General features: G+C 39.2%; 4 protein-coding genes and 3 non-coding genes across 8 annotated transcripts; 2 read left to right on the top strand and 5 right to left on the bottom strand.

The window, feature by feature from the left end:
* Positions 1-1,916: 1,916 nt before the first annotated feature.
* Positions 1,917-7,518, top strand: clic1 (chloride intracellular channel 1). Its single transcript, XM_077549511.1, has 8 exons — positions 1,917-2,038; positions 2,519-2,651; positions 2,922-2,972; positions 4,267-4,376; positions 4,458-4,583; positions 5,334-5,440; positions 5,519-5,700; positions 5,767-7,518. Exons 3-8 carry the CDS (start codon positions 2,931-2,933, stop codon positions 5,926-5,928), a joined length of 729 nt encoding a protein of 242 aa, XP_077405637.1. The 5' UTR covers positions 1,917-2,038; positions 2,519-2,651; positions 2,922-2,930; the 3' UTR covers positions 5,929-7,518.
* Positions 7,519-9,492: 1,974 nt separating this feature from the next.
* On the bottom strand, positions 9,493-12,789 carry LOC144037385 (prostate stem cell antigen-like). 2 transcript variants are annotated; one of them, XM_077548841.1, is made up of 4 exons: positions 12,692-12,770; positions 12,340-12,568; positions 11,517-11,636; positions 9,493-11,133 (listed from the first exon to the last, which is right to left on the bottom strand). In XM_077548841.1, exons 2-4 carry the CDS (start codon positions 12,386-12,388, stop codon positions 10,922-10,924), a joined length of 381 nt encoding a protein of 126 aa, XP_077404967.1. In that variant the 5' UTR covers positions 12,389-12,568; positions 12,692-12,770; the 3' UTR covers positions 9,493-10,921. The 2 variants fall into 2 exon arrangements, with proteins under 2 accessions (XP_077404967.1, XP_077404966.1); XM_077548840.1 differs by having other exon boundaries at positions 12,340-12,789.
* A 3,412-nt stretch (positions 12,790-16,201) lies between these two features.
* On the top strand, positions 16,202-21,196 carry ddah2 (DDAH family member 2, ADMA-independent). The gene is made up of 6 exons (XM_077548971.1): positions 16,202-16,428; positions 16,834-17,262; positions 18,569-18,757; positions 20,238-20,357; positions 20,488-20,631; positions 20,769-21,196. Exons 2-6 carry the CDS (start codon positions 16,963-16,965, stop codon positions 20,886-20,888), a joined length of 873 nt encoding a protein of 290 aa, XP_077405097.1. The 5' UTR covers positions 16,202-16,428; positions 16,834-16,962; the 3' UTR covers positions 20,889-21,196.
* A 1,194-nt stretch (positions 21,197-22,390) lies between these two features.
* Positions 22,391-24,698, bottom strand: rps5 (ribosomal protein S5). The gene is made up of 6 exons (XM_077548972.1): positions 24,575-24,698; positions 23,859-23,962; positions 23,406-23,615; positions 22,991-23,119; positions 22,594-22,692; positions 22,391-22,497 (listed from the first exon to the last, which is right to left on the bottom strand). Coding segments are annotated over exons 1-6 (612 nt in total). The 5' UTR covers positions 24,576-24,698; the 3' UTR covers positions 22,391-22,428.
* LOC144037874 (small nucleolar RNA SNORA3/SNORA45 family) lies at positions 22,766-22,898 on the bottom strand. Its single transcript, XR_013289108.1, has one exon. It is a non-coding gene; the product is annotated as a small nucleolar RNA SNORA3/SNORA45 family (small nucleolar RNA).
* On the bottom strand, positions 23,228-23,360 carry LOC144037864 (small nucleolar RNA SNORA3/SNORA45 family). Its single transcript, XR_013289098.1, has one exon. It is a non-coding gene; the product is annotated as a small nucleolar RNA SNORA3/SNORA45 family (small nucleolar RNA).
* On the bottom strand, positions 23,688-23,820 carry LOC144037865 (small nucleolar RNA SNORA3/SNORA45 family). Its single transcript, XR_013289099.1, has one exon. It is a non-coding gene; the product is annotated as a small nucleolar RNA SNORA3/SNORA45 family (small nucleolar RNA).
* Positions 24,699-25,359: the final 661 nt, after the last annotated feature.

Raw genomic sequence — 25,359 nt, 5'->3', positions numbered from 1 at the left:
AAGTGTTCTGTACAGTCAAAGTAAGACTAATGGTCATCATTGCATTTTTGCAGTATAGGAATGTGCAACAAACGAATCACGCTTGATAACTTAGAGATAGATGCACTGTAGACATCATGGATATGCAAATTACTTATATGGTGTAAGAACAGTTAGAACAACACGTTCACTATCATGCTAAAGTGACTACAGGTGCAACAATTAGTTGATGGGTTATCACTTTTCAATTTAAAGTTATTATGAGAAGTTTTTTTAACTTAAAATTGTCAACAACCCAGGACTGTCGGGTTGTCGTTGTCGCTCGGTCTCCTCTCTCACTCGACAGAGTTCCTCGTACGACGCCATCGTTCTTTCAGAAAGCACGTAGATTTCGTCGGCAGCCGCAAGAAGTTGCTCACTTTAGCAACCATTGTAACGTTTTCCACTCCTCACGTCACCTCTTCGCTTGCTTACCCCCACCTTTCTTCTTATTTCCATTCGTCTATTCAGTCTTATGGTTATTTTTGGAGGGTTTAAGACGCTTTACTGCCCCCTAATGTGCCGGAGGATTTATCAGCCCGACCAAGCAACGTGCCTACAAGGCGACCATATTGGGAGGGTCAACGTACCCATCAAAAATAATGCGATGACATTGAAATAGGTCATAACGTTTTCATTTCGAAACCGAATTTCAATTTCATGAGATTTACTTTATTTTTTAAATCAATGACAAAACGTGTGCTAATCCAAACAAAACATTTGAAAAAAAAGTGCTAAATTATTCTAACCTGTTAAATTTTATTCCTAGTTTCCTTGCTGTATATGAGCAACATCCTTTGTTTTCTGTGGTCCTGCCGTCCTGCTATGCAAATGGCACTCCGAGGAGATGCACAGGATATGAGCGAATGTAGCATTTGAGCACAACTTTCATTTCCTCCACCCAACAGCTTGAGCAGGGAGGGCCAGATTTCCCTCCCCACAAAAAGCAAATTAAAATCCAAAAAGAAATTGTCTTTCTGTTTTTTTTTTAATGATCTTCCATTATATGGTATAAGGTACAATAAACCTATGTATCTACGTGTTCCCGTTCATACAATTGAGGAATAATGGCTTCCTGTGAGTATAACAACGTTATGTTCATTTAATAGGCCCACATTTCATGCTGACTAATGATACCCATCCATCCATTAACTGGTAAATCGAGAGCTTCACCACGACAGGCTAGTTCGATGCTGCACCGATCCGCATTCTTTTTTAATTTGTGAGTAATTAATTGAGACGCGGGATATCATCATTTAAGTTTTATACTTCTTGTGATAATTAGATCATTATTTTAGTATTAATAATTATGATAATTTTATTTAATATGGTGGTTTGCTTCAAGACTTTGTCAAATGGGTGCCTTGGCTCAATAAAGGTTGGGAAACATTGATCTAATCATTACTCTCTTAAATAAAAGCTTGAGTTAAAGAATTCTTGAACTTATGGATATTTTCAGTTATCCTGGTTTCAATTTCATTGTCAGGGCATTGAAACAATCACAACTGGACTGCTCTACTCAAACAGAGCAGTCCAAGATGTGATTGTTTCAATGCCTTGAGAATAAGTCTTATGTCTATAAAGTACATACAACAGTAGGGAGTAGCATTATTCCTCATTAAAGCCCCAGTGTGTATTTTTAGTGCCATCTAGTGGTAAACTAATAAGTCATTCAATTTAAAAACCCACTATTGATTTCAATAACATGCGAAAAATATGTTCCATCACATCAACGTACATTTTTTAAAATATAATTGTAGCTCTAGTAATCACTAATTATATTACATGGCTGTAGTCTCACTTTACAGGAGGCTGCCATGTTTCGCCACCATCTTCCTGCTACGGATGCCCAAAGGACAACTTCGCGAACGTAGTTTGCCCGGGTGGTGCTTCCATCGAGTGTTGGACCCAATGGGTCAACCGCCACTTACCTTCCACAGCCGAGGCCTGGAGGAGGTCGTCACTGAGACGTGTGATTCGGGTTCCCGTCGCTTGTCACCTCCTGCTTTTCTCTCGCGAGGTTTTACTATCGTTTTGTTTTACTAGCTTCTCCTGCTAGCCACTCTTGTTAGCCACTCCAGCCTATGGCTCCGACCACCGCCCGCTAGCCGCTCTTGTTAGCTGCTCCAGCTCTGGCTTGCTCAGTATTGCGGCATCATCGCCAGGCTTCACATTGGCTGCCAAGTAGCTGTCGCTTGCCAAGATGCTGGTTCGCTCATGCAAATTAAAATTTGGTGGTCGGCTTGCGATGTGTGCTCTCTCTGAACCACTGTATTGTGCGTGCTGGAAATGCATGCGCTTCGGCTGTATTATATGATATAGCGACGTCTAGTGGTCAACTATTACACACTGTCACTTTATTGCAAATCCCGTCCCTTTTATACATAGGCATTTCTTTGTTTACTACGGGTTGAATTGTTGAGCCTGACACACTGGCTTGTTTTTATAAATAACTATTCCCACCCCTTGTGTCTTTTTTTTTTTTGCATTCCGCGGTGAGGTTGCCTCGGTCGGTGGCCTCCAGGAAATGGCGCCGGGGTGAGTGTGTGGTGCCCGGAGAGAGGACGCACCACTGGGAGGAGGAGAAACTAGCAACAGCAACAGGCGTCAGCAGCTTCGAGCAGCGCTTCAAGGTAGCCCAACACACACGGAAATATATATATTTTTTTAAACCCTCCACAAATCGTTAAGAGAACGACAAGTTTGTCTTTTAACATTTACGCCAGTTCGTGAAGTTCTTTTATTGTTATAACTTATTTCATGTTGTTTAGTGACCGTTTAATGTCTGTGGGCTTGTTAGCGGAAGATGGGCTTGGCTCTCCTCCGGTTTCGAAATCCTTCTCCTCCGGTTTATGGTGTCACTTCGCTGATATTTAAAACATGTTTATTGTTCTCGTTGGCAGAAAATAAAGATGAGCGACCCCAATCCGCCCAAAGTCGAACTCTTTGTCAAGGTAAGGACGAGACTTTTTTTGAATAACACGCACACCGTGACGTGTCTCCGCCGCGTCAAATAGAAACTACGCGACGCTGATTCATTTTGTTCATTGTTTTTAAATATCCTTCACGTCGATCTATCGATTGACATAAATGAAGCAGACGTGTGTCGGTGTCAACCACAACGCCTTTGTTGACTCACTAGCTTTATAAACCACTAATCTTATTAAAAGCACATTAACATTAGACCTGAATCTATATTTAGCCCTAGAGCATGCTGCCCACACATCGTATTTATATTTTTTTGGTTTCATAAAAGAGTTGTACAGTCATATGTTCTGCACAAGTTTCCATAATGATTCCTCTGTGTGAACATGTGCTACACCCTGGCCTCTTCTTTTTTTTTCTCTCCATGGAAGAAAGATGCTGTTGTAACTTCTCGGAATAACACTTCAACTTCCTTACCTCTATTTCAGGGTCATTTCATTTTTTCAGAAAATGGAAACCAAAAGCAGTTTGTATGATAGATGTTCATATCTGAGATAGTTCTGTGGAATTATTGTGTTTTGGTGTTAAGTTATTTTAAAGGAGACATCCAATTTTACAGTGCTTCTATACCACATTTCCTGCTGTGGGACTTGGGCACGAAATGGTGAACACCCTGGATTGGTAGAAAGTCACGGGGCACATACAGAGACAAACAACCAGTCAGACACATTCTGTAATTGAATGAATGAATGGAAGATTAACCTGTCAGGCGAGTGACCTGCAACACAGTCAATGACAAAAGGAGACTTTTTGTTTGTAATGTAAAAGGAATTCCTTGTCGGGCTGAATTATTTTTGAACAAATGTCTAATTGCATTTTTTAACCTTACTTAGCTTCAGCAGAAGGGCAAAATACCATATTAGATACAGAGTATGATGTCGTTTTAAAAAATGTAAACATTTTCATACTGTTGCACATTTAAAAAAAAAAAATGGGGGCGAAAAGAGAACATGTAGTTTCAAATAACCCACACTTCCCTAAATATGCTTCCTCATTCATTGAATATTCCCAGACAGCTCTTGGTGCGCTAATATTTTTAAGTAAAAAAAAAAATGCTGTATCGAATGTCATTTATCATACCTTTTAGTTGTGACAACACTGACGAATTTAAAAAATCAGACACTTGTCAGGGGAAATTTGCATAATTAGTTTATTTTCATTTAGGAGTGTACTCACTTTTGTTTCCTGTGGTTTAGACATAAATGGGTGTGTGTACTCACATTTGTGAGATACTTAACGCAAAATTTGAATTTTGTCTTGCAGGCAGGGAGCGATGGCCAAAGTATCGGCAACTGTCCCTTCTCCCAGCGTCTTTTTATGGTGTTGTGGCTTAAAGGAGTCACGTTTGATGTTACCACAGTGGACATGAAAAGGTGTGAATCTACTATTTATTGCACCACATATTGTAGTATTCAATTAACACTTTTCTCTTCCTTCTTCTCATCCACCAAAAGGAAGCCGGACATCTTGAACGACCTGGCTCCCGGCGCCCAGCCGCCCTTCCTGTTGTACGGCAGCGAGGTGAAAACTGACACCAACAAGATCGAGGAGTTCTTGGAGGAAAATCTCTGCCCCCCAAAGTAGTCAACCACATTCAGCCATTTTGCTTTTCATCTTTAAGGAGGAAGTCAACGTTAAACATTTCTTGACAATAATATGTTATATGTGACCTCACTAGTCTAAACGCGACATTCTGATTAATATTACATTTGTGGAATATGAGTTATGCAGCAAAATCTAGCTGTTTTTATCCATCTCGGGGGGCAGCCATTTTGCCACTTGTTGTCAACTGAAGATGATATCTCAGTGGCTCAGGCAACGAGCAATCACAGCTCACCTGTTTTCTGAAGCTGCGCTGTTATTGGTTGTTGCCTGAGACCTGAGCAACTGTGATGTCATTTTCACTTGACAGCAAGAGGCAAAATGGCCGCCTTCTGATATTGATAGAAACTGCTGGATTTTGCTGCTTAACTCATGTTTCACTAACGCAATATTAACCAAAACACTAGTGATGTAAAAATGAAGCTTCATGAACCTTCATGAAGCACTTGTGATTTTTTTTAGCTCCTCTAGATTACACTCTTGGCTTAAAGATGCAGTGGAAATTTGATCAATTTCCATTGCAATGGCATTTATATTTAATCCAAGAGCACAATCTACAAGAGTAAAAAACAAAAAACATTGCAACATTAATTTTCGCATCACTACAAAATACAGTATTTAGACAAGTGGGGCTGCATAAAACATTATTGTCAAGAATTTTTTGGGGGGTTGACTTCCCCTTTAAACATGATTCCATATTTTATACGAGGCCTCCCTGTATCATTCAGGTATCCCCGCCTGGCTGCGCGCAACCCCGAGTCAAACACAGCAGGTATGGACGTCTTCTCCAAGTTCTCAGCTTACATCAAGAACTCCAACCCTCAGACTAATGAAAGTGAGTAAAAAATAAAATCCTCAAGGCACTATATTTTTTTTAGGTTTGATTAAACCCTTTTTACTTTAATGTGCTCAGATCTGGAGAAAGGCCTCCTGAAAGCACTGACGAAACTCGACGACTACCTCGGCTCCCCACTTCCTGACGAAATTGACCAAAATAGCGCAGATGAAGTAACTTCCTCATCCCGCCCCTTCCTCGACGGCCAAGAACTCACACTCGCTGACTGCAACTTACTTCCAAAGCTTCACATTGTCAAGGTAATGAGGCGTCTCTCTTTTGCGACCTTTGTTTTGGCAATATTCATTCATTCATTTCCATTTTAGGTTGTGTGTTTAAAGTACCGAAAATTCAGCATCCCTCAGTCTCTGTCCAACCTGTGGAGGTACCTGAACGCAGCATACGCCCGGGACGAGTTTGCCTCCACCTGCCCGGTCGATGACGAGATCCACATGGCTTATTCTTTGGTGGCCAAAGTTCTCAAGTAGGCGTTGGCAGAAAAAAAGAGTTAGAATTCTTCCTCAATTTAACAAGCAGACGTATATACAGAAAAGCAAAACAACAACACGTTATATAATCTGAGTTGCATACAATCGCTTTGCCAAGTCAATCTATTGTTGAATTATGGACAAAAGTATTGAGACATATATCAAATTGTGTCAATCTTCTGATTTTTGTCCCTGGAGGTGTCCCAAAACTTTTGTTCTTGTAGTGTACTACAAATGCTAACATTAGTAACAAGTATGCGGTAGCATTTGATTGGTTCAACTCTCTTTTATTTATGAGCGGTGATTGTTGAAGAACCACAAAACAGAGACCATACAAATGTTTTTGTTAAATGTAGTTTTATCCCTCCCACATTGTTTAAACACATTTAAACTTATTAAGACACAATTTTTAAAGTATTCCTTAGTCCCTACCAGATAATCACATCAAACACAAGTTAGCTTAATGCTAACATATAATGCGAAACACCACAGACAATGGAAATGGAAATTAGCATAGAAATTACGATAATTTTAAACCTTCAAACAACTTCACATATAAAAACAGCATACAACTAAAGCTAGTTTAACGCTAAGATATAGTGCGAAACAGCGCAGACATGCTAATGGAATTAGCATAGATGTTACGTAATTATAAACCTTCCAATAACTGCTACATCCACACATAAAAACAGCATACAACTAAAGCTAGCTTAACGGTAACATATAAAGCGAAACAGCGCAGACATGCTAATGGAATTAGCATAGATGTTACGGTAATTATAAACCTTCCAATAACTGCTACATCCACACATAAAAACAGCATACAACTAAAGCTAGCTTAACGGTAACATATAATGCGAAACAGCGCAGACATGCTAATGGAATTAGCATAGTTATTACGGTAATTATAAACCTTTAAACAACTGCTACACCCACACAAAAACAGAGCATGTAATTAAAGCTAGCTTAAAGCTAACATATAATGCAAAACACCGCAAACATGCTAATAGAAATTAGCATAGATATTACCGTAATTATAAACCTTCAAACAATTGCTAAATCCGCACATAAAGACAGCATACAACTAAAGCTAGCTTAATGCTAACATATAATGTAAAACACTGCAGACATGCTAATGGAATTAGCATAGATATTACCGTAATTATAAACCTTCAAACAACTGCTACATCCGCACATAAAGAAAGCATAGCATACAACTAAAGCTAGCTTTATGCTAACTTATAATGCGAAACATCGTAGACATGCTAATGGGACTAGTATAGATATTACAGTATTTATAAACCTTCGAACAAGCACAACAGCACTACTCACAGGCATATATTGTCTCTATTTCCAAAACATATTAGAAAAAATGTTTGCTTAAAAATCCCCAATGTAGCAGGAGCGCAAAAGATGTACACATTGTACAATTTCTTTTTACTTTTGGGAGATTATACAGACCCAAAGCTGTCAAGTCAGATCAAACTTCATAAGCGTATTCAGCTTCAATGTTAATATTTGGTAGAAAACCAGCACTGGCCAAACTATTTGGCGTACTCATTTATTATCGCAACAAGGACTGTTACACTTTCAATCTTTTTTTTTTTGGGGGGGGGGGGGGGGGCGTCGTATTACACAATAGAGCGGAAGGGGTGCAGACTCATTTGGAGGACGCAGAGAGGAAACCATTTCAAGAGCTTGAATCCATTGAAATGGTTTCCTTTGTAGCAGCTGCTCAATTTTATTCCATCAGTCATATATGAAAGACTTTTTTATAGCGTATAAGAAAGTTTAGCACAAATTTATTAGGGGTTATTGTGGTCAATACAATGGTGGTGTGTGCAAATTTGTGAAATAAGATATGTTATTAGAGGTGTATTTTTTTAAAGAAATAGATAGGAAAAGAGTCAAATCTGATACATGTATTGTGATATTACAGTTTAGTTTCGTAATATTTCTGTACTACTTTTTCTTCATAAGAGGACAAGCTACAGCAATTGAAGATAGATCTTGTAAGCATACAGCTTTTTTTTTCTCCGAGGCTTGCTCATTTTTCAGTGTGACTCAAATACTGCTTTATATGATTTGAGTTAAGCAGTTAGCACATTGTGGGTGTCACATGTTACCCATACTGGGGGAGACGCAACAGGAAGTTGACAATGTTGCAACTAAAAATAATAGTGGGTGGTTTTCGGTAGGATGGAAGATAAGCTTGAAGAAATGTGCACTTACATAAAAAGGTCTCTTGAACAATTATAAATAAATAGTGCATTTGAAGCCTTGTTCTAATTATGAACTTATGGGAGTTTTCATAAAAGGATGCTTGAGATTCAGTTTGTCCACATTTATTGCAGTGAAGGGACAAATTGAAAAAGGGAGTCCAACTCGCGTGTGTACAGGTGCACTATACAGTATATATCAGTTACTGTTTCTTTCCCTCCTATTTAGATCACACTGATGAAAAATAACTTGACTGGGATAATTGAGTTCATTGTGTGTAAGCAGTTAAAATGACCTGAGAAGTGAGATGAAAGTTAACTAAACTGGATTACTTGAGCTGTATGCTTCATTAAATTGTTGCTGAAGGCGTTCTGGAATTCATATTTTTTATTGAATGAAAGTTCATGTAAGCAGTCCAGTATAACCTCGTGTTTGCCAGAGGAGTTTAATTAAAATAAATTTAAAAAAGCAAACTACCTAAGTGCAATTAAAGAATTGTTTTTGTACACTGTTTTTAACATATTTGCTACACAACTGAAATTGGAGAAGTCGACCCCTTCTTTCTAAAGTGAAGAGTTTTTTTTTTTTACTTGACTGAACTGTTTCCTCAATGAGTCAATTAAAGGGACAGTGTCTTAAATATTTTCAGAGCCTCATTTTAGACTTTGTTATGTACTGTAGAGTTGAAGACAGTTTCAGGGACCTAACTCATCAAAATGTTACTTTTTGTTTTTCATCTCTCTTTTAACATTTTGTGTCTTAAAATATATTGCATGTTATTTTTTTAATTACACATATTTACTTTTCAGCTTGTTACTATTGTAGCCATTTTTACGTTTTGTGTTAACATTTGTTCACAGAAAAGTGGCCATGAAGCAAGTACATAGAAATAATTGTTCATTCCATGTTGACTTTTGTACTTCCAAAGCCACGTGTCATTGGTGCATTTCATAAATAAAAATAAATAAAAAAATAAGACCAATAAAGTTTTCTTCAGAAATGAGTCTTCATCTATATATATAATATCTCTCTTCATTTGCGACTATCTCTAGTTTTGAATGTTTATGGTCACTTGGTTTTGATTGACAGTTATTTGACAAGTGGTTAGCACATCTGCCTCAGTTTCTGAGGTTCCGGGTTCAAAGCGAGCGTTTGTACTTAATTTGAACGTGAGTGTGAATATTTTTTTTTGTCTACATGCGTTAGCTGGGATAGGCTCCAGCTCCAATGACCCTAATGAGGACAAGTGGTCATATTAAAAAAAAAAATACATGGAACAGATTTTTTCCATTTTTTTGCTCACAAATTGTACCAAGGATATGAGCCAAATGCAAGACTCAAGGCTAAGGAGTTCCAAAAACAGTTTAATAGCAAGTTATAGGTTCAGTACACTGGCAGGCAATCAGTTAAGGCAGATGTGTTCAGAAAACGTGAGACGTAAGGCAACGGTAGAGACGTTCAGAGGTTAACTGCAATTAAAAAAAAAAAAAAGTGCCAAAATATATGGTCCAACAAACATAAACTTAGTAATATGGGGTGGGAAGTCACAATCAATTTTCTTCGTTTCCTACATCAAAAGCAGATACATTTGAACAAATAAATTAATTTAAATGAGAGTCAACCTCAATTTTTTTGATAAGAATATGTTGTATGCTCCCCCACTAATCTAAACATAGCATTCTGATTAATATTGTACTTGTGGAATATGAATCAAGTGGCAAAATCCACGTTTTTTTAAACGAGACATCTCGGTGGGCAGCCATTTTGCCACTTGCTTCAAAATATCACAGTTTCTCAGGGCTTAGGTAACGACCAATCACGTCTCAGCTCGCAAACGTCATGTGACCAAACTCAAAAAAAACAGGTCAACCGTGATTGGCCATAAGCAACTGTGATGTCATTTTCAGTCGACAGCAAATGGCAAAATGGCCGAGCCCTTAAGATGGATAAAAACTGATCACCAGCTCAGTGGGCTAGAGTGTCCACCCTGAGACTGGGAGGTCGTGGGTTCAGTCCCTGGCTGGATCATACCAAAGACTATAAAAATGGGACCCATTTACCTCCATGCCTGCTTGACACTCCGCATTTAAGGCACTGATTCTCAAATCCGGTCCTCGAGTACCCCTATCCAGCCTGTTTTCCATGTCTCCCTCAGTCAACACAGCTGAGGATCATTAACAGGCTTCATGCAGAGATTGCTGATTAGCTGATCATTTGAAACACCTGTGTTGGCTGTGGGAGACATGGATTTCAGGCTGGATAGGGGTACGGTTGGGAACCACCGATTTAAGGGTTGGACTTGGGGGGTTAGATCACTAAATGATTCCCGAGCACGGCTCCTGCTGCTGCTCACCGCTCAAATGCAGAGAAAGAATTTGGCCTCACTCAGGTGGGTGTGACAATCAGTGGTAGTTTAACTTTTACCGTCTTTAGACTAGTGTGGCTACATAAAATATATTTTAAAGAAAGTGTTTAATTTCTTAATAGGATAAGGGTTCTCAATCTTAAATCCAAGAGGACCCGTTAAAGAGGTGAATTTTTTTCTCCCCAAGGAGTCACGACCCGCTTTTGTCATGTTCAAAAATATGTAACATATGTACAGGCGCCCCAAAGCCCACATATTCATGTAATGACATTCAAAGAAGCAACCAAACTGAACCGATTTATAATGATTCATAACATTTTGATCAGGCCAATGGCCGATTATACGTATAGTAGAAAATGTATAAAACCATATATAGTCATTCATTTCCAGTCATTCCAAAATGAGCTTTCAGGCCAGCAGGAGGCCGAGCGCGGGTAGCAGGCAGAGTGCAGCTCCTCCCCATTTGGCGGCACCGAGTGCCGACGCCCCGTTGCACAGGTCTGTATCACAGCACACATAGGTGAAGTTGAAATGAAGGCCGCCGTAGTATTTCTGCCCTCTCACACCACACTGGGAAGGAAGAGCGCAGCTCTTTTCATAGAAAGTTACTTCAAGTGCACCTACGGACGCAGAAGGGGAAAACCATCGTCTTGTTTAAGTAGCCACTATATAGAAATTAATGCTCAGTGTTTGCAGGTATGATATCATATCCACTATTTCCTGAGGGGGGGATTAATTTAGAATATGAACAAATTGGAAGTTTCTCATGTTATAGAAAATTTCATCTTCAAGGTCCACGTTATGTTTATTTATGCTCTTCGGCCCTCCACTCATAGGAAGATTTCATATTATGCGCACACGCTTGTCTTTGAATCTGAACACAGCAGTACAATGGAGTCAATATTTTCCAATCCAGACCATTGGGGACGTTACACAATGAATCTCTTGTCTTCCATTTGTACAACAATAGAGCCACAGTTTTTACACACACAAAAAGCGTCACCTTTTGTTGCTGTTGCAAAGCTGGACAGGCAGCGATGTCCATCCGTACACTGGTCGCGAAACTTTAAGCAGTCCATAGGAGAAATGGCGGGAAATAAACAAGTATAACAAAGCAAACAAGCTGAAACACAAACATATTCCAAGTTACTACTTTTCTATTTGAAAAGCGTGTACAGTATCTCCAAGTTTTAGATTTTTTTTTTATTTTTTTTTTTACAGCTAATATAATCTACAGTAGCTAGCTAGAGAGCTAGATAGCGATAGATAGATAGATAGATAGATAGATAGATAGATAGATAGATAGATAGATAGATAGATAGATAGATAGATAGATAGATAGATAGGCTATTTCTTACTTTCCTGACACATTTTAGATCATGTGTTAGAGATTTTTTTTTTGCATGATGCAGTGAAACCAAGGTTGAACTTTATACATAATTCAAAGAATAAAAGGGCATGTAAAGAGCAATCTTTTAATATTTATTTTACTGTTGTTGTTTTTTTTGTTTTTTTTTAGATGTGAATGAATAAAGAAGATATGGCAAAAGTGCTGATACACTCAGTGGTTTACGAGAAGTTATTTTTTGTCCTTGACAGAGGATGACAAAGGTGACAAAAGAAGAAGAAGCAACAACCCTATTTTGACAGAAAGTACAGATCTGTTTTCAAATGTGTTGTAAAAGTAAAAAAGTCGTCAGAATAAAAAAAAGAAAAAGAAATTAAGTCCAAACGCCGGGAAAATCTACTTAGTAAAAAAAAAGCCCATCATATTCTAACAGGTGTAGGAACAAAAGGTTAAATTGGTTAAATTTGTTTTTCCTTACTTGCCAAGGGAAGACACCACAGTAGCAAGATAAGCTGCGAGGCAGACATGACGCTTCCTTCCAACCCAGCGAGCAGCTGTTAGTCCCACGTTAAATTTCTGCAGCAACTTCCAAATTGTTTCCAATTCAATTTGCTGTTGAAGTACACACCCCTCTTCTTGTTATTCGGTCCCCGAGCTCCTCCGCTGCATCCACCGCTCAAGACAAGCGCTTCTTCAAATGTGCGTCTCTCCAAAAACAAGACCGATTTTGACGTTTCATTAAATATTATCCCCATGGAATAACGACATAAAAAATAAACATAACATTATAAACGTGCTTGGTAGATAAAATGTGCAATTTTTCTCCTTACTTTATAAGAAGACGCGACCCTAGGTAAAGCAGACGGATAATGCACTGACTAGTTGAGCGATACGACAGCACATCCGCCATATTGGATGTCTCAAATCCGCGTAGTAAACTAATGTAAATCCACAAATTAACAGCGACACTCAACATACTTCGCAAAGTTAATGCTTCTCGTTCACCCCTTCACAATCATATTTTTTATCAGACAGACAGGCAACAAAAACAACATATGTACATTTAAATTTTTGATTAGATGTTTATAAATGTTTAGTTAGATATAGGTCAACAACAAATCAATGATGTATATTCAAATATTTATAGTAAAAACAGTCAGCTATCTAATGTCTATAATCACAGGTGTGAGATATTAGATAGTTTGCTGAATAAAGAGCCTAAAGCTTTACATTGAGCTGATTTTGAAGAATTGTTTTCATATCCTGTGATTTTTATCTATTTAAGTTAACTACCGAATTTTCAATCACTCGAAAGACCTAGCCTGTGACTAATATGCCGACAAGTGGCATTGAAAATGGATAGATCATAAGCAACATCAGACCTCACAAAGTACAACAAAACTCTGAGCTGTCAGATTTTTTTTTTATCTTCATGTGTGGTGTCTGTAGCTGATCCTTTAGGACGGCCTTCGCCAATCCTGGACCTTGAGGGCTGGAGTCCTGCAGGTTTTTAGATGGTTCCGTCTTCCGGCACACTTGATTCATAAAATCAGCTAATCAGCTAGCTCTGCAGAAGCCTGATAACGATTCTGATCTTTAGAATCAGGTGTGTTGGAGGACGGAAGCATTTCAAACCTGCAGGGCCAGTATTAAGTATTAAGTATTATATCCTGCAATAGGATTTGAAAAATATCTATGTGTGTGCCATGCCTAAGGTTCTTAATTGAATTTGGAGAGATAATTATGATCAGCTGACAGGGCAGCTTTAAGTTGGCATGCTATGTTTAAGGTTGGCAATCATGGTCTCTTTTGTTACATTTGTGTATTTTCCCTTCTCTGCTGTCCTAAACACAATCAAAAGACTGAAACTTCTACAACTTAAATTCTAATTTGTTCCATGAAATTATATCACTTTATTCAAATAAAGTATATTCTATTCTATATGTACTGTAGGCCTACATGTACTGCGTAACTCCAAGTTTTGTTTGACTTTTGAGGCATATTTATTTTCAGTTTGACTCCACATTTTGTCTGGCTTTGTAGGTCACCCTGTGCCTAAACTGTCTTTAAAAAAACTTAATTTGAAAGCTCATTGCAAAGTGCCAAATAACAGAATCAATTAAAGAATGCAACAGTGGTCCCCAGAGTAAATAACAGATGCATTGCACGGACATTCCATTCATCCACGCAATGTCAAATATTATTTGAAATGCTTCTTTGAGATAGTCTCAAGCATCATCGCATAAAAAGAATCATAAATTTCACATCGGAGTCCTTGGCATGTCATTTTCACAAGCATGCCAAACTATCCGTTAGACTGCAGAGTCAGACAAGAAAAAGTAAGAAGATAGGAACGTCTAGTTTAACTGAATTATCCTAGAGTTGTAATGGGAGACGTGAGGACAGCATGCTGGACGGTCTTCTGACTGGAGGTCTTGTGATGGGACCAGTCAAGTGGCTCAGACCGGATAAGCTGTTTACTAGTTCATTAGATGTGTAGAGAAGCACAGGATAAAATCCTGTTTAGTGCAAAGATTCACAGATTAGTTGACAGATTAATTGCAGCTGTAGCAGTAATATTTCCTTACACTGTATATTTAATTTTATTCAATTTGATAAATACATTGATTTGTGTTTATTTATTTACTTAATTATTACTTGTTAAACAAATATTTGATAATTTACTCAATTGAAATGATATATCAAATTTCATTATTTGGAAATTATGTGCAAACATCAACTGTCACGGAAGAAAACGAGAATTTGTCCACTGTAAAATAAAAAATCAGCAAAAACTTAATTTCAAGAAAAGAGACATGAGTGAATAGGAAGTTGTTTAATGAGCAACACTGCCCCCCAGTGGGGTTTTATAAGTTCTGCTATTTACATGTCTGTCGTAGTACCAAGAATGACCTGTGAATGGCAGCATGGAGCCATGGGGCATCCAGGCTGTTAGAAAATGCAAATAGGAAGAAAGAGAACACTTTAAAATTGCTACTCTTTCATCTATAACCACAAAAGCAAGTGAAGACTTAGACTATTATTAAGGTGACTCAGCTGAGCAGGGGACCTTTTCTGCCTCTTCTTTTTAGTTCTTAGTCATGCTGCCTCTAGTATATCCAGTAGATCTCAGTGCTACCCAACATGTGGAAAAACAACAATCATTTACATTTACAGCCACACTTATAGGCAATTTAGAGTCTTAACTTTTTTGTTTTGGATTGGAGAACTGCCAGTGTTGTTCTTGTGACAGATCTTAGTGGACAGATGGTGTTCTTTAATCCTGTCTGCGCCCTCTACTTGCCATCTTTTATCCAACCCCCCTCGCTTACTCATTTCCCTTATGCTATTCCACCTCTTTATGTGCCCAGAATTATTATTTTTTTGTACCACGCCACCACTGATTTATGTCTTTGTGCTGTCCCTGGACTTAATTGCAGTAACTCACACAGTCAGAAAGGAATGTTGTGCTGCTGCACAAGTCATAAAAAGTAGTGCAATTCGCTCAGTCACGACTGTCCAGAAATGTAAAATGTAAACTAATTCATTTGTTTTGTTATTAAAAGTGGCATGTAGCAATGCTTTCCCCCCACAGCCAGTAATAGTGCAACATGCTTATTTAATAGTCAAGCACCATTTGACCCATTTGGGAAAAGCTTAAAAGATTATTTTTTTTGTCCTGTCAAGGACAAAAACAGATAACCGTTCTGAATAAACAGGCGCTAATATATGAGGACTGTGACTAAATACAGTTGAGGAATATCAGATAACAAAAAAACTTAAAAATAAAAAAAGCATTTAAGAATTGTATTCTCCAAAAAATATTTAAACAAAAACAATGTTATTTTTTCGTTGTTGGTGTTGTAAGGCTTTACATTAGATATTTATACACCATTATTCAGAGTTTGCAATCACATTTTGCATTTTGTTATAATGCAACATTAAAATAAGGAAGAAATGTCACATTGTAAAATAAACCCCATAAACTTGTAAAGTCACTCTTAAATATTCTCCTTTCTGTTACTGCATTGGTCCTCGCTTTACGGTGGTCCGACGTAACGGTTCCACGTACGAACGGCGTGTAACGAATTTGTTTGAACTTGGGTTTAGTTTTACATCGTTTTGCATAAATAAATAACCTAATAATTAAAAATATTCCCCACTACTTTGTGTTTATATAGGCCGTTAATTTATTTGGAGTCAATAACGCAAGTAGTTAAAATTATGCACACCAACAAACCGGAAATGACACCTCTAATGAATAAATGTCATTATTAGCTCGACAGACATGGCGTTCAGATTCGTCGCCCACACGCCATAAAGTTAATTTCGTTAGAGGGCGGCGCAACTGAGGTGTCGAGTATTTCTCTAAATCCAAAATGTAGCGTCTGAGAATCGAAAACGTTGTTTTATTTTGAAGCGCATACTGGGAAGTAGCACGTTTCAACACAGCGGTGGGCGGGAGGACAGGAGTGAAAAGCAGGATAACGGGAAGCGGCCCTGTTTGGGAAATACATCAGACAGTGTCGAACGTGGCCAAAGCGTCTTACTTCCACGCTTTGAAGTGGTAAGGAGGACATTTACTTTCATGTCTTTGTTTGTTTTCTGCAGTTTCCCATGGGATAATTTAAAGGTTAATTAATGTGAAAGGATCAGAGTTGGGCGTCGCACTACTTGTAGATTGAAGATTGTTTGCACCGGTGCTTAACTAAAACCACAACTGATGGGCGAAAACATTTTTAATGAACCCACTTTTTGTTATGTTGATGGGTAAAAGTGGTCTTTAAATGTTTTACTTGTTTTACTTAAACTTGTGGAATCCCTTGAAGCAGATATTCCATTAGCATTGAAATTTAGTTTTGGAAAAGCTTTTGAAAAATGTATACTAAATAATACTATTGGACTATGATGATCATTATGTTTTGGTTTTGTAACCCTTTGCCCTGATTTAAGTTAACATCTCTTTCCATAGGTGGTGCTTCTTTTCTTGTAAGAATGCACAATAGGAGGTAGAGAGTGTCTCCACTTGAGCCAAATTCACTCCAACTCGACAGTGAAGAAGTTGTTCCTCCTCTTGACACACCTACTCTGCTCCACAAAGATGGCAAACATGTGCCCGTACGGCCAGTTCACCCACGCGGTGGTGCGAGGCATCCCAGAGACCTTTGGGAAGGTTGTGGGAGACAACGGCGAGAACAAGGAAGTCTCAGTGGATCTGGCCAAGGCCCAGCGTCAGTTCGGCTGTCTGACCGGGGCGCTGAGGCAGAAGGTGGGCCTGCAGCTGATCGAGATCCCTCCCGACCCGGAGCTGCCGATGAGCTGGAAGGTTGAGGACGTGGCGGTGATCCAAGGTGGCACGGCGCTCATCACCAGGCCCTTCAGACAGCAGAGGCGTAGCGAGGTGAACACATAGAAATGTTTTATATTTCATTTCCTGTTGACAGGTCATTTTCATATCTTTAAAGGGGAAGTGAACCCAAAAAGTCTTTACAAAATCCTTCTATCCAACTCAGCCCTGAGCAACTGTGATGTAATTTTCTTTGGGATTGGTCATGTGATGTTTGCAAGCTGAGCTGTGATTGGTTGTTAACTGATGCTGCGTTCGAGACAAGTGTGGAAGTCGGACTTTTCCGACTTAAAACCAGGAAGTGTGTACGGAAGCGCCCCCTTGGCAAAATTCTGAGAAGGCAAGTTTGCTGGGGGTCAAAATGTGTTTTTAAAGGACCAAAACAAAAGCACTATTCATTTTGATCGTTTACTTTCGCCTCGAACGCTTTCAGGTCGGAACTGGGAAAAACCAACTGGGATGAAACCAACTTATAACCTTCCTCGAATGCAGCATCTGCCCTGAGCAACTGTGATGTCATTTTCAGTCAACAGCAAGTGGCAAAATGGCCGCCCCCTGAGATAGATAAAAGCAATTGGATTTTGCTGCTTAATTTATATTCCACAAATGCAATATTAGTCAGAATACCATTTTTTAGACTAGCGGGGCTGCATAGGACCTAATGTAAAAACTTATCTTTTTTAATTGTTAGCCTATTCACTGCCAGCCCAGTTAAAATGGCTCTTTGACGTCTATAGCCGTCAACGGCAGTGAATACACATAATTACACACCAAGGATGAAATAAATTAATGAAGAATTATGATTCACTTGTCATACTGTGGTTTAAATGCAAATAGGTTATTTGTCACAATGATGACTGTGGGCGGAGCTAGATTCCCCCCCCCCCCCCCAAAACTTAGTGACTTTTCTCAATTGAATCATATCTCATGATAATGCTTCAGTGTAGTCAGGTGACTTTTTATCGCTTTTTTTGTACCGTATGACATTAAATCAAAGTGCGAGATGTCCGCATGTGAGCAAGAACTCAGAGCATCCAAGGATGAACTTACTGTGGGGCAAGAAAACGACATAGAACTAATGAACCTGCAAGGGAAATAAATCATCTTTTTTCCTTAAAACCCAACAAGGAAAGCATTCATAATCTTGCAGCTGTGCCATCATGTGAACGCAGCTTGACATAAGTGTACAAGAACTGAAAATGACGATTTGGATCCTTGACAAATGGAATTTTGGCAGTAGAAAGAAAGAAAGTTGAAATGAAACCTCAACTCACTTCAACATAGTTCCTTGGCCTTAACAAGCCACCAGATGGCAGCAAAGTAAACAATTAGTATTTCCCGCCACTCGTCTCGTGCGCAGGTGGAGGCAGTGCGCAGGGTGATGTCGGAGCTCAACCTGACCGTGGTGGAGATGGACGGGGCCCTTGAGGACTCAGGAGGCGCCACGCTGGAAGGCAGCGACATCCTCTTCACGGGGAGGGAGTTCTTCGTGGGCATCTCGTCCCACACCAACCACAAAGGAGCCGAGGTGCTGGCGGACACGTTTCGGGTAAGAGCAAAGAAGCGGTGGATGAGTGGTGAAGATGATTTATCAGTCAATTGTTTGTTTTTTTATCCTGCTGCCAGAGTGAGCAGGTGGTGTCGTGTGTACTGTTACATTCTGTATCATTGGCCGTATTAAAATTAGAGCTCTAAATTATTTTTTGTGTGTGTAAATAAAGACTTTTTTTTTATGTTTGTGTAGAGAAAAACGTTTTTTCCCCATTGAACTCAATTTTTATTTTTAAACAAAGAATATTTAGCACAGAATAAATGTGCATCATATTAAGTTAACCTTTTGTTTGAATTCTTAGTAAGTCAGTGTCCCATCACTGATTAGCCATTTTTAGAACAGACCCGTCGGCTACTCATGTTGTCCTTGGTGCTAACAAGCACCCACTAGGATTTTTTTTAAAATGCACATTAAAATGTAATGCATTTCAATAGTTCATTATAAAATGTGAAATTTACTATATACGGGTGATTTTGTTATTTTGATTATCATAGCTCACAACTTACAAATCACCATATTCACCATCACAAGAAATTTAGAAAATTACATACAAAAAAAGTAGCCACTACAGTGGACAGCTATTCAAAAGTTGCATTCTCTTATATGAATGAATCCTAAATAAATAAATTAAATCAAATTAAGTAATTAAATAAATAAAACAAATAACCTATAATATAATTAATATTGCATGGTTTTAATATAGAAATTCAATAAAATTAAACAATCAGTGCAAGTTTGATTTTTTGAATAGAACTCCGGAAAATAAAAACTTTTCTACTATATTAAATGTATTCCTTTAGACCTTTACAAGTGTTTATGTAAGATTACAGTAGGTTTTTTTTGTTAGAGAATTGAAAGTTGTTGATCACTGTCATACAAAATATTGTTTTTAAATTAAAAATATATACTGTATATTGATGGCTGACGTCCATCATATTTTATACTGTACACAGCCCCGGCCCCCTACCATTAAAAAAATCCAATCAAAATTAACTGTGCCAAATCTTGAGGTACACCATCAATAGCTGCACTACATCAGTCGTTTCTGCTATTTGTACAGCTGAATGAATTGTTTGCAATCCTACTGAGCAATGCAATGGGATTAAATACGGGCCAAAAAGCAGCTGTTCCATGGTGACATATTTTGGAATCATTCGTTTGAGTCATTTGAACAGATGAAGCACAGGTGGTGATGATTGTTTTAGTAACGCCTGTGTTTTCATACCATGCCGTTTATGTAGTATGTAAGGGGTCATTGGGTCGTACATATCTAAACAATGTGCTGACAAAAGTCTCATTTTCACCTCAACCTTTCGGACTAAAGACTTTTTCATTTTATTAATCCGTTTTTATGGCATGTTTGGGGGCCCCAGGCCAGCGCCCGTGTTTGCCCAATGGTAAGCCTGCCTCTGCTGTTATGTAAGAGAGCGTAACGAGGCCGCATCAACAAAAACGTTTTCCGCTCCGATGTGTTCAGGACTTTTCCGTGTCCACCGTGCCAGTCTGCGGTGGGATTCGGCTGAAAAACATCTGCTCGATGGGAGGCGCCAACACCATCGTCATCAGTAACAGTGACGGGGCCAAGAAGACTCTGCGGGTGGGTGTGTTTTGTATCATTCAGTGTTTCGTGATTGGGCAAAAGTAACAGTTTAAAATTCAACAATTTAAAAGCTGTTCAGAACTGCTTTTGATGTTTTCCAAAAAAGTAAGTAGCGTGTTGTGTCCAGATGATGGAACAGCTGACCGACCACCACTATGAGGTTCTGACTGTGCCCGAGCAATCTGCAGCTAACTGCATCTACATAAAGGGCCCATCCAAGAGGGACTTCCTGCTCCACAGGCCAGCGGATGAATGTCCTGACAGTATTCCTGTAAGCCCCCTGACACACTAAAAAGTCTAGAATTCTTTGATTCCCCACCCACCCCCCTACTTCCAATATAAAATTCTTCGATTCCCCACCGACCCCGGTACTTCCAATATAAAATTCTTCTTCGTATTTGTGTGCAGGCCTTCCAGAAGCTGCAGGACTACATCTTCTTGCCTACGGCCTGCAGCGAGGCCTCCAAATTGGGAGCTTCTCTGTCCTCGCTCTGCCTGCTTATCAATAAGAAGCACACATATTTCTGATTGTCTTATGCAAAACCTGTACGTGTTCGGATCGCTCTGTGCTATCACGGCGGGGTAGGGTGGGTCTCTTCACAGAATGTTTATAGCCATTGTTAGAAGAAATGGCGAACGAGAGTGCTTGGTTTACACCTGCAAAAGTCCACTAGCATCAGTTGAGCTAGAATGCCACAGCTTTTAAATGTCACTTTCTGGCATCTGGTCAATCCAGTTAACACTTCACTGGTGCCCTTTTTTTTTGTTTTTTTGAAATGCGAACTTTTGGATGAAATAAACAGCATTTTGTGCTTTGCAGTATTGTAGGCATCACACTATCTGTGTTTTAATGCGTTGGTTGTGTGATTTAGATACTCAATGGGGGTGGGGGGATCAGAATATTAGAATCTTGCTTTTGTTAGAATTTGCTACAACTTTTGTATTAAATGTGATTGTAAAGGTCCACCTATTAAAGTGTGAATACAAAAAGCTAGTGATGGTCAAATGAAACCGATACCTCGGAGCTTTGTTTAGACTTTCTGAATCACACTGCTTCGAAATGGTGAGTTGAGAGCTTCTATCATTTCGCACGTATCACGTAATTTATGCGCATACATCACAGCATGTATTGACGGCCAAACTCCGGAGGTGGTCATTAGTTTGACCGTTTGTTTTGGCGCTATGTTGTGTAATAACTACTCAGCTTGAACAATGTGTGTGTTTTTATGTTACTAATGGTGACCAGTGAAAAGTGCAAGTGAAAATACATTCCTGTCGTGTGTCATTTTGTAACTTTGCAAGTACGCCCGTTTATAAAGATGGACACATCCAATATATGGAAAAACTTTTTAACGCCTGTAAATAACACATGCTGTTTCATATTTATTTGGACTTTTATTGCTGAAAGAAGGATGAGTGAATGTTTCACTTCAGTGACAGGTTGCTTTTACTTCTTTCTTCCACTAGATGTCTCGTGTTGCTTTCATCGAAGCACTAAAACACTAATGAAGCTTCACCTGCCCATTTCTACAAAAAGCCACAATTATCTTGGCTATTAATGTCACTACAAATTTCCCCATTAAGTAGGGTACATGCATAGCACTGTTTAAGGTGTGAGACCCCACAAGTGAAATCAACATTAGTAGTAGCCAGGTTTACACGGAGACCTAAGTCATTCCGATTGAAATCAGGTAGTCACCCTTTAAAATGTGACGTGATCCACGCCAATCGGCCAGTTAGAACCACAATGCATGGTCACTTATTAGAAAACGACCCTAATTTGCTAAGATTAGGCACACCCTAAGAAAACACAATTATGAATACCGAACTCAATTACTAATTTATTTTAAGAATGTGCAAGAAACATTAACTTAAGCGCAATTGTGGTGGATCATTTGTTTGTGCATATCGCTTTGTTGCCCTTAAGCTCAATCAATGTGAATTGCACATTGAAATAAAACCGTCAACTTTTGTCATTTCCGTACATGCTAAATTAAGAGTGAAGTCTGATAAACCACCGAACAGTAAAGTGATGTATCCAAATTTATTGATTTGTTAGAACATTTATTTAACGGTTGGACTTGGCAACTCTTTCCAACTCGTCTTTCTTCTTGATGGCGTAAGAGTTAGATGAACCCTGTGGGGGGTGGAAAGAAATTACGAGTTCAACAAACCAAACAGCACATTCTGGGTACAGCAATCAAGGAAAAGCAATTCCACTCCACGAACAGACCTTTGCAGCATTGATGAGCTCATCAGCCAGGCACTCTGCAATGGTCTTGATGTTCCTGAAAGCAGCTTCTCTTGCGCCTGTGCACAGCAGCCAAATAGCCTGCAACATAACAACAGAAATTGTTACGGAGGCATCCAGGTGGACAAACGTGGCTACACAAACGCCGGCAAAGTGATGTGTCTGAGTTGGTGATTGGCTGGGCCACCTCAGACTACAGCCAATGAATAAGCACAGACATTTTATTCTGCGAGCGCTCTAGCACACCAGGACAACAAACACTGTCAAGGCGTGACTCTAGCCTCGCTTTAAATAAATAAATGAAATGACGTTGGCAATTTATCATGAGCTTCAATGTCACAATATGAAGTTTAGCGCAAAGCTTGGGTTGTTGTGTTACCTGGTTGACTCTACGGAGGGGCGACACATCCACAGCCTGCCTCCTGACGGTACCGGCGCGGCCAATACGGGTGGAGTCCTCACGGGGTCCACTGTTGATGATGGCGTTCACCAACACTTGCAGGGGGTTCTACAAGAACAATAAAAGTTTGTTTATTTATTTGGTTCTTCCTTTTTTTACAATTATAATCTTCAACAATGTTTAACTTGATCCACATTTTAAAGAGAATTCAACAGGTCATGTGTCCAAGCTGGTGATTGGCTGAGTCACATGAGACGCCAGCCAATGAATATGCAGGGACATTTTCTCTACGAGCGCTCTAGCACACCGAGACAACGGAGCAATATCAAGGCGTGACTCTAGCCTCGCTTTACTAAGCTTGTACTTTCAGCTGTGATCCAAGTTAATGTCACACCTCTCCAGTAAGCAGGTGGATGATCTCGAAGGCGTGCTTGACAATGCGCACAGTCATCAGCTTCTTGCCATTGTTGCGGCCGTGCATCATCATGGAGTTGGTCAGACGCTCGACAATGGGGCACTGGGCCTTGCGGAAACGCTTGGCGGCATAACGGCCGCCAGAGTGGGGCAGGTACTTGGCATACTTCTCCTTCACGGCAATGTAGTCCTGCAAACCCAAAAGAGCAATTAAACACAACATAGTAAAAAAAAAATGTATTTGAGGTGCCTATTAAACTGGTCATGTGTCTAAGCTGGTGATCGGCTGAGCCACTGGAGACAACAGCCAATGAATATGCAGAGACTATTCCTCTGCGAGTGCTCTAGCACACCAAGACAACGGAGCAATGCCGAGGCGTGACTCTAGCCTCGCTTTGATCACCAAAACATTCCTACGAGGAGCTGTGTTCACCTGCAGGGAGATGTCATTGATCTGGACATCGTCGGTGCTCCACTTCCCAAACAGTTTGATCTCAGGAGTCTCAGCCACAGCTGGTGCGGTCTCCCACTCAGTCACTATGCAAAGTAAATGGATTTGTTTTAAAAAGCTTGCCAGCATGAGTTTTTTTTTTCATGTGAATAAGATATTTGGAGAACTTTGGGAGACAAAAATGTGTGTTTATAAGGGTTTAAAAGCTTGGAGAAGAGATAAAACTATTTTTTTAATATGAATTCTATGCCTGTCAACTACTTTAGCTTCCAAGTTAACAGTAATGGTTGGTTGACTATCCTAAGCAGGGCCTTCGTTGACGCGAGTCTTCAAACACGTTTGCAATTAACACATTTTAAAACAATCTTAACATACGATCGATTTTCTACAAATTTCAAAGTAAGACTTGCCTACTATGCTACAATAAAAACAGGACCGTAAAATCAATAGCGAATGCACCGTTAAACGTAGTTAGCCGGCCGCTAGCTAGCTTCCACATGGGCTAAAACTTAGCAACATGCTAGCGCTTAGCATTGTTGTGCAGGACGAAAAGCTTTCAGGGAAAACAAGACATTCCACATAATTACTATGCTCGTCGCAACTTTTGGGAAGACCGAGAGTTAATGTTCTTTCGATTAATACCTCAACACTTGTTTTATGTGCTAGAAAATGCAAGTAAAAATGTACATTGGACTCACTGGTGTCTGACGGTCTGAAGCACACTTCTCAGAGACGGAAAAGGGCCTTCATGCGGCGCAGCTCTCACATATCCGCTCGGATGGACACGTCTTTCCGGTACGCGATGCATGCAGGGAAATGTAGTTTTCATGGGTTGGCAAAGTATGATTAAAATGGCGTACTTTGGATTACTTTAAAGAAGCAGTTTCTATAAATATACACATAGAGGTAGATTTGTACAGCTAAATATGTTTGTTAAATGTTATTTACTACATTTGTGTTACGTTTTATTGTATTTTTCATTATATTCACAACTGTATATATACTTATACATTATTTTCACACAAAAAAAGCATTGCTCAAATCACGTTTTAAACCTTTTATTGGGGCAATACATTGATTGAACACTCATTCTTAAACAGATTACACACCCTAAAAAATGTTAACACTGTCAAAATGTGTAGTAGCATCTGTTTATATTTTTCAAAAATACAACAAAACACCTTGGAGGAGCAGACAATGAACATGACAGATGACATCCCTTATAAGGTTAGGCAAATGATTTTCTGAAAACATACAGAACATTATACAAAAAAATGAAAAATATCTAACATGCAACTTATGGTCAAAGGTTTAATTTGGATTTGCTGAACGTATTCATGACTGAGAAAAAACTCCGAAAATTATGCTACTAGCCCCGAGAACATCCGGAACTTCCTCCAGTTGTAGTCCAGGAACGTGTTATACTTCTTATGAACTTTAGAAGGGTGTCACACTTCCCTGGATGTTTGGCTCTGTAGAGGAA

This window comes from Vanacampus margaritifer, chromosome 17 (assembly GCF_051991255.1).
Source record: "Vanacampus margaritifer isolate UIUO_Vmar chromosome 17, RoL_Vmar_1.0, whole genome shotgun sequence".
Taxonomy (NCBI): Eukaryota; Metazoa; Chordata; class Actinopteri; order Syngnathiformes; family Syngnathidae; genus Vanacampus; species Vanacampus margaritifer.
This window is presented reverse-complemented; position numbering and strand designations above follow the sequence as displayed.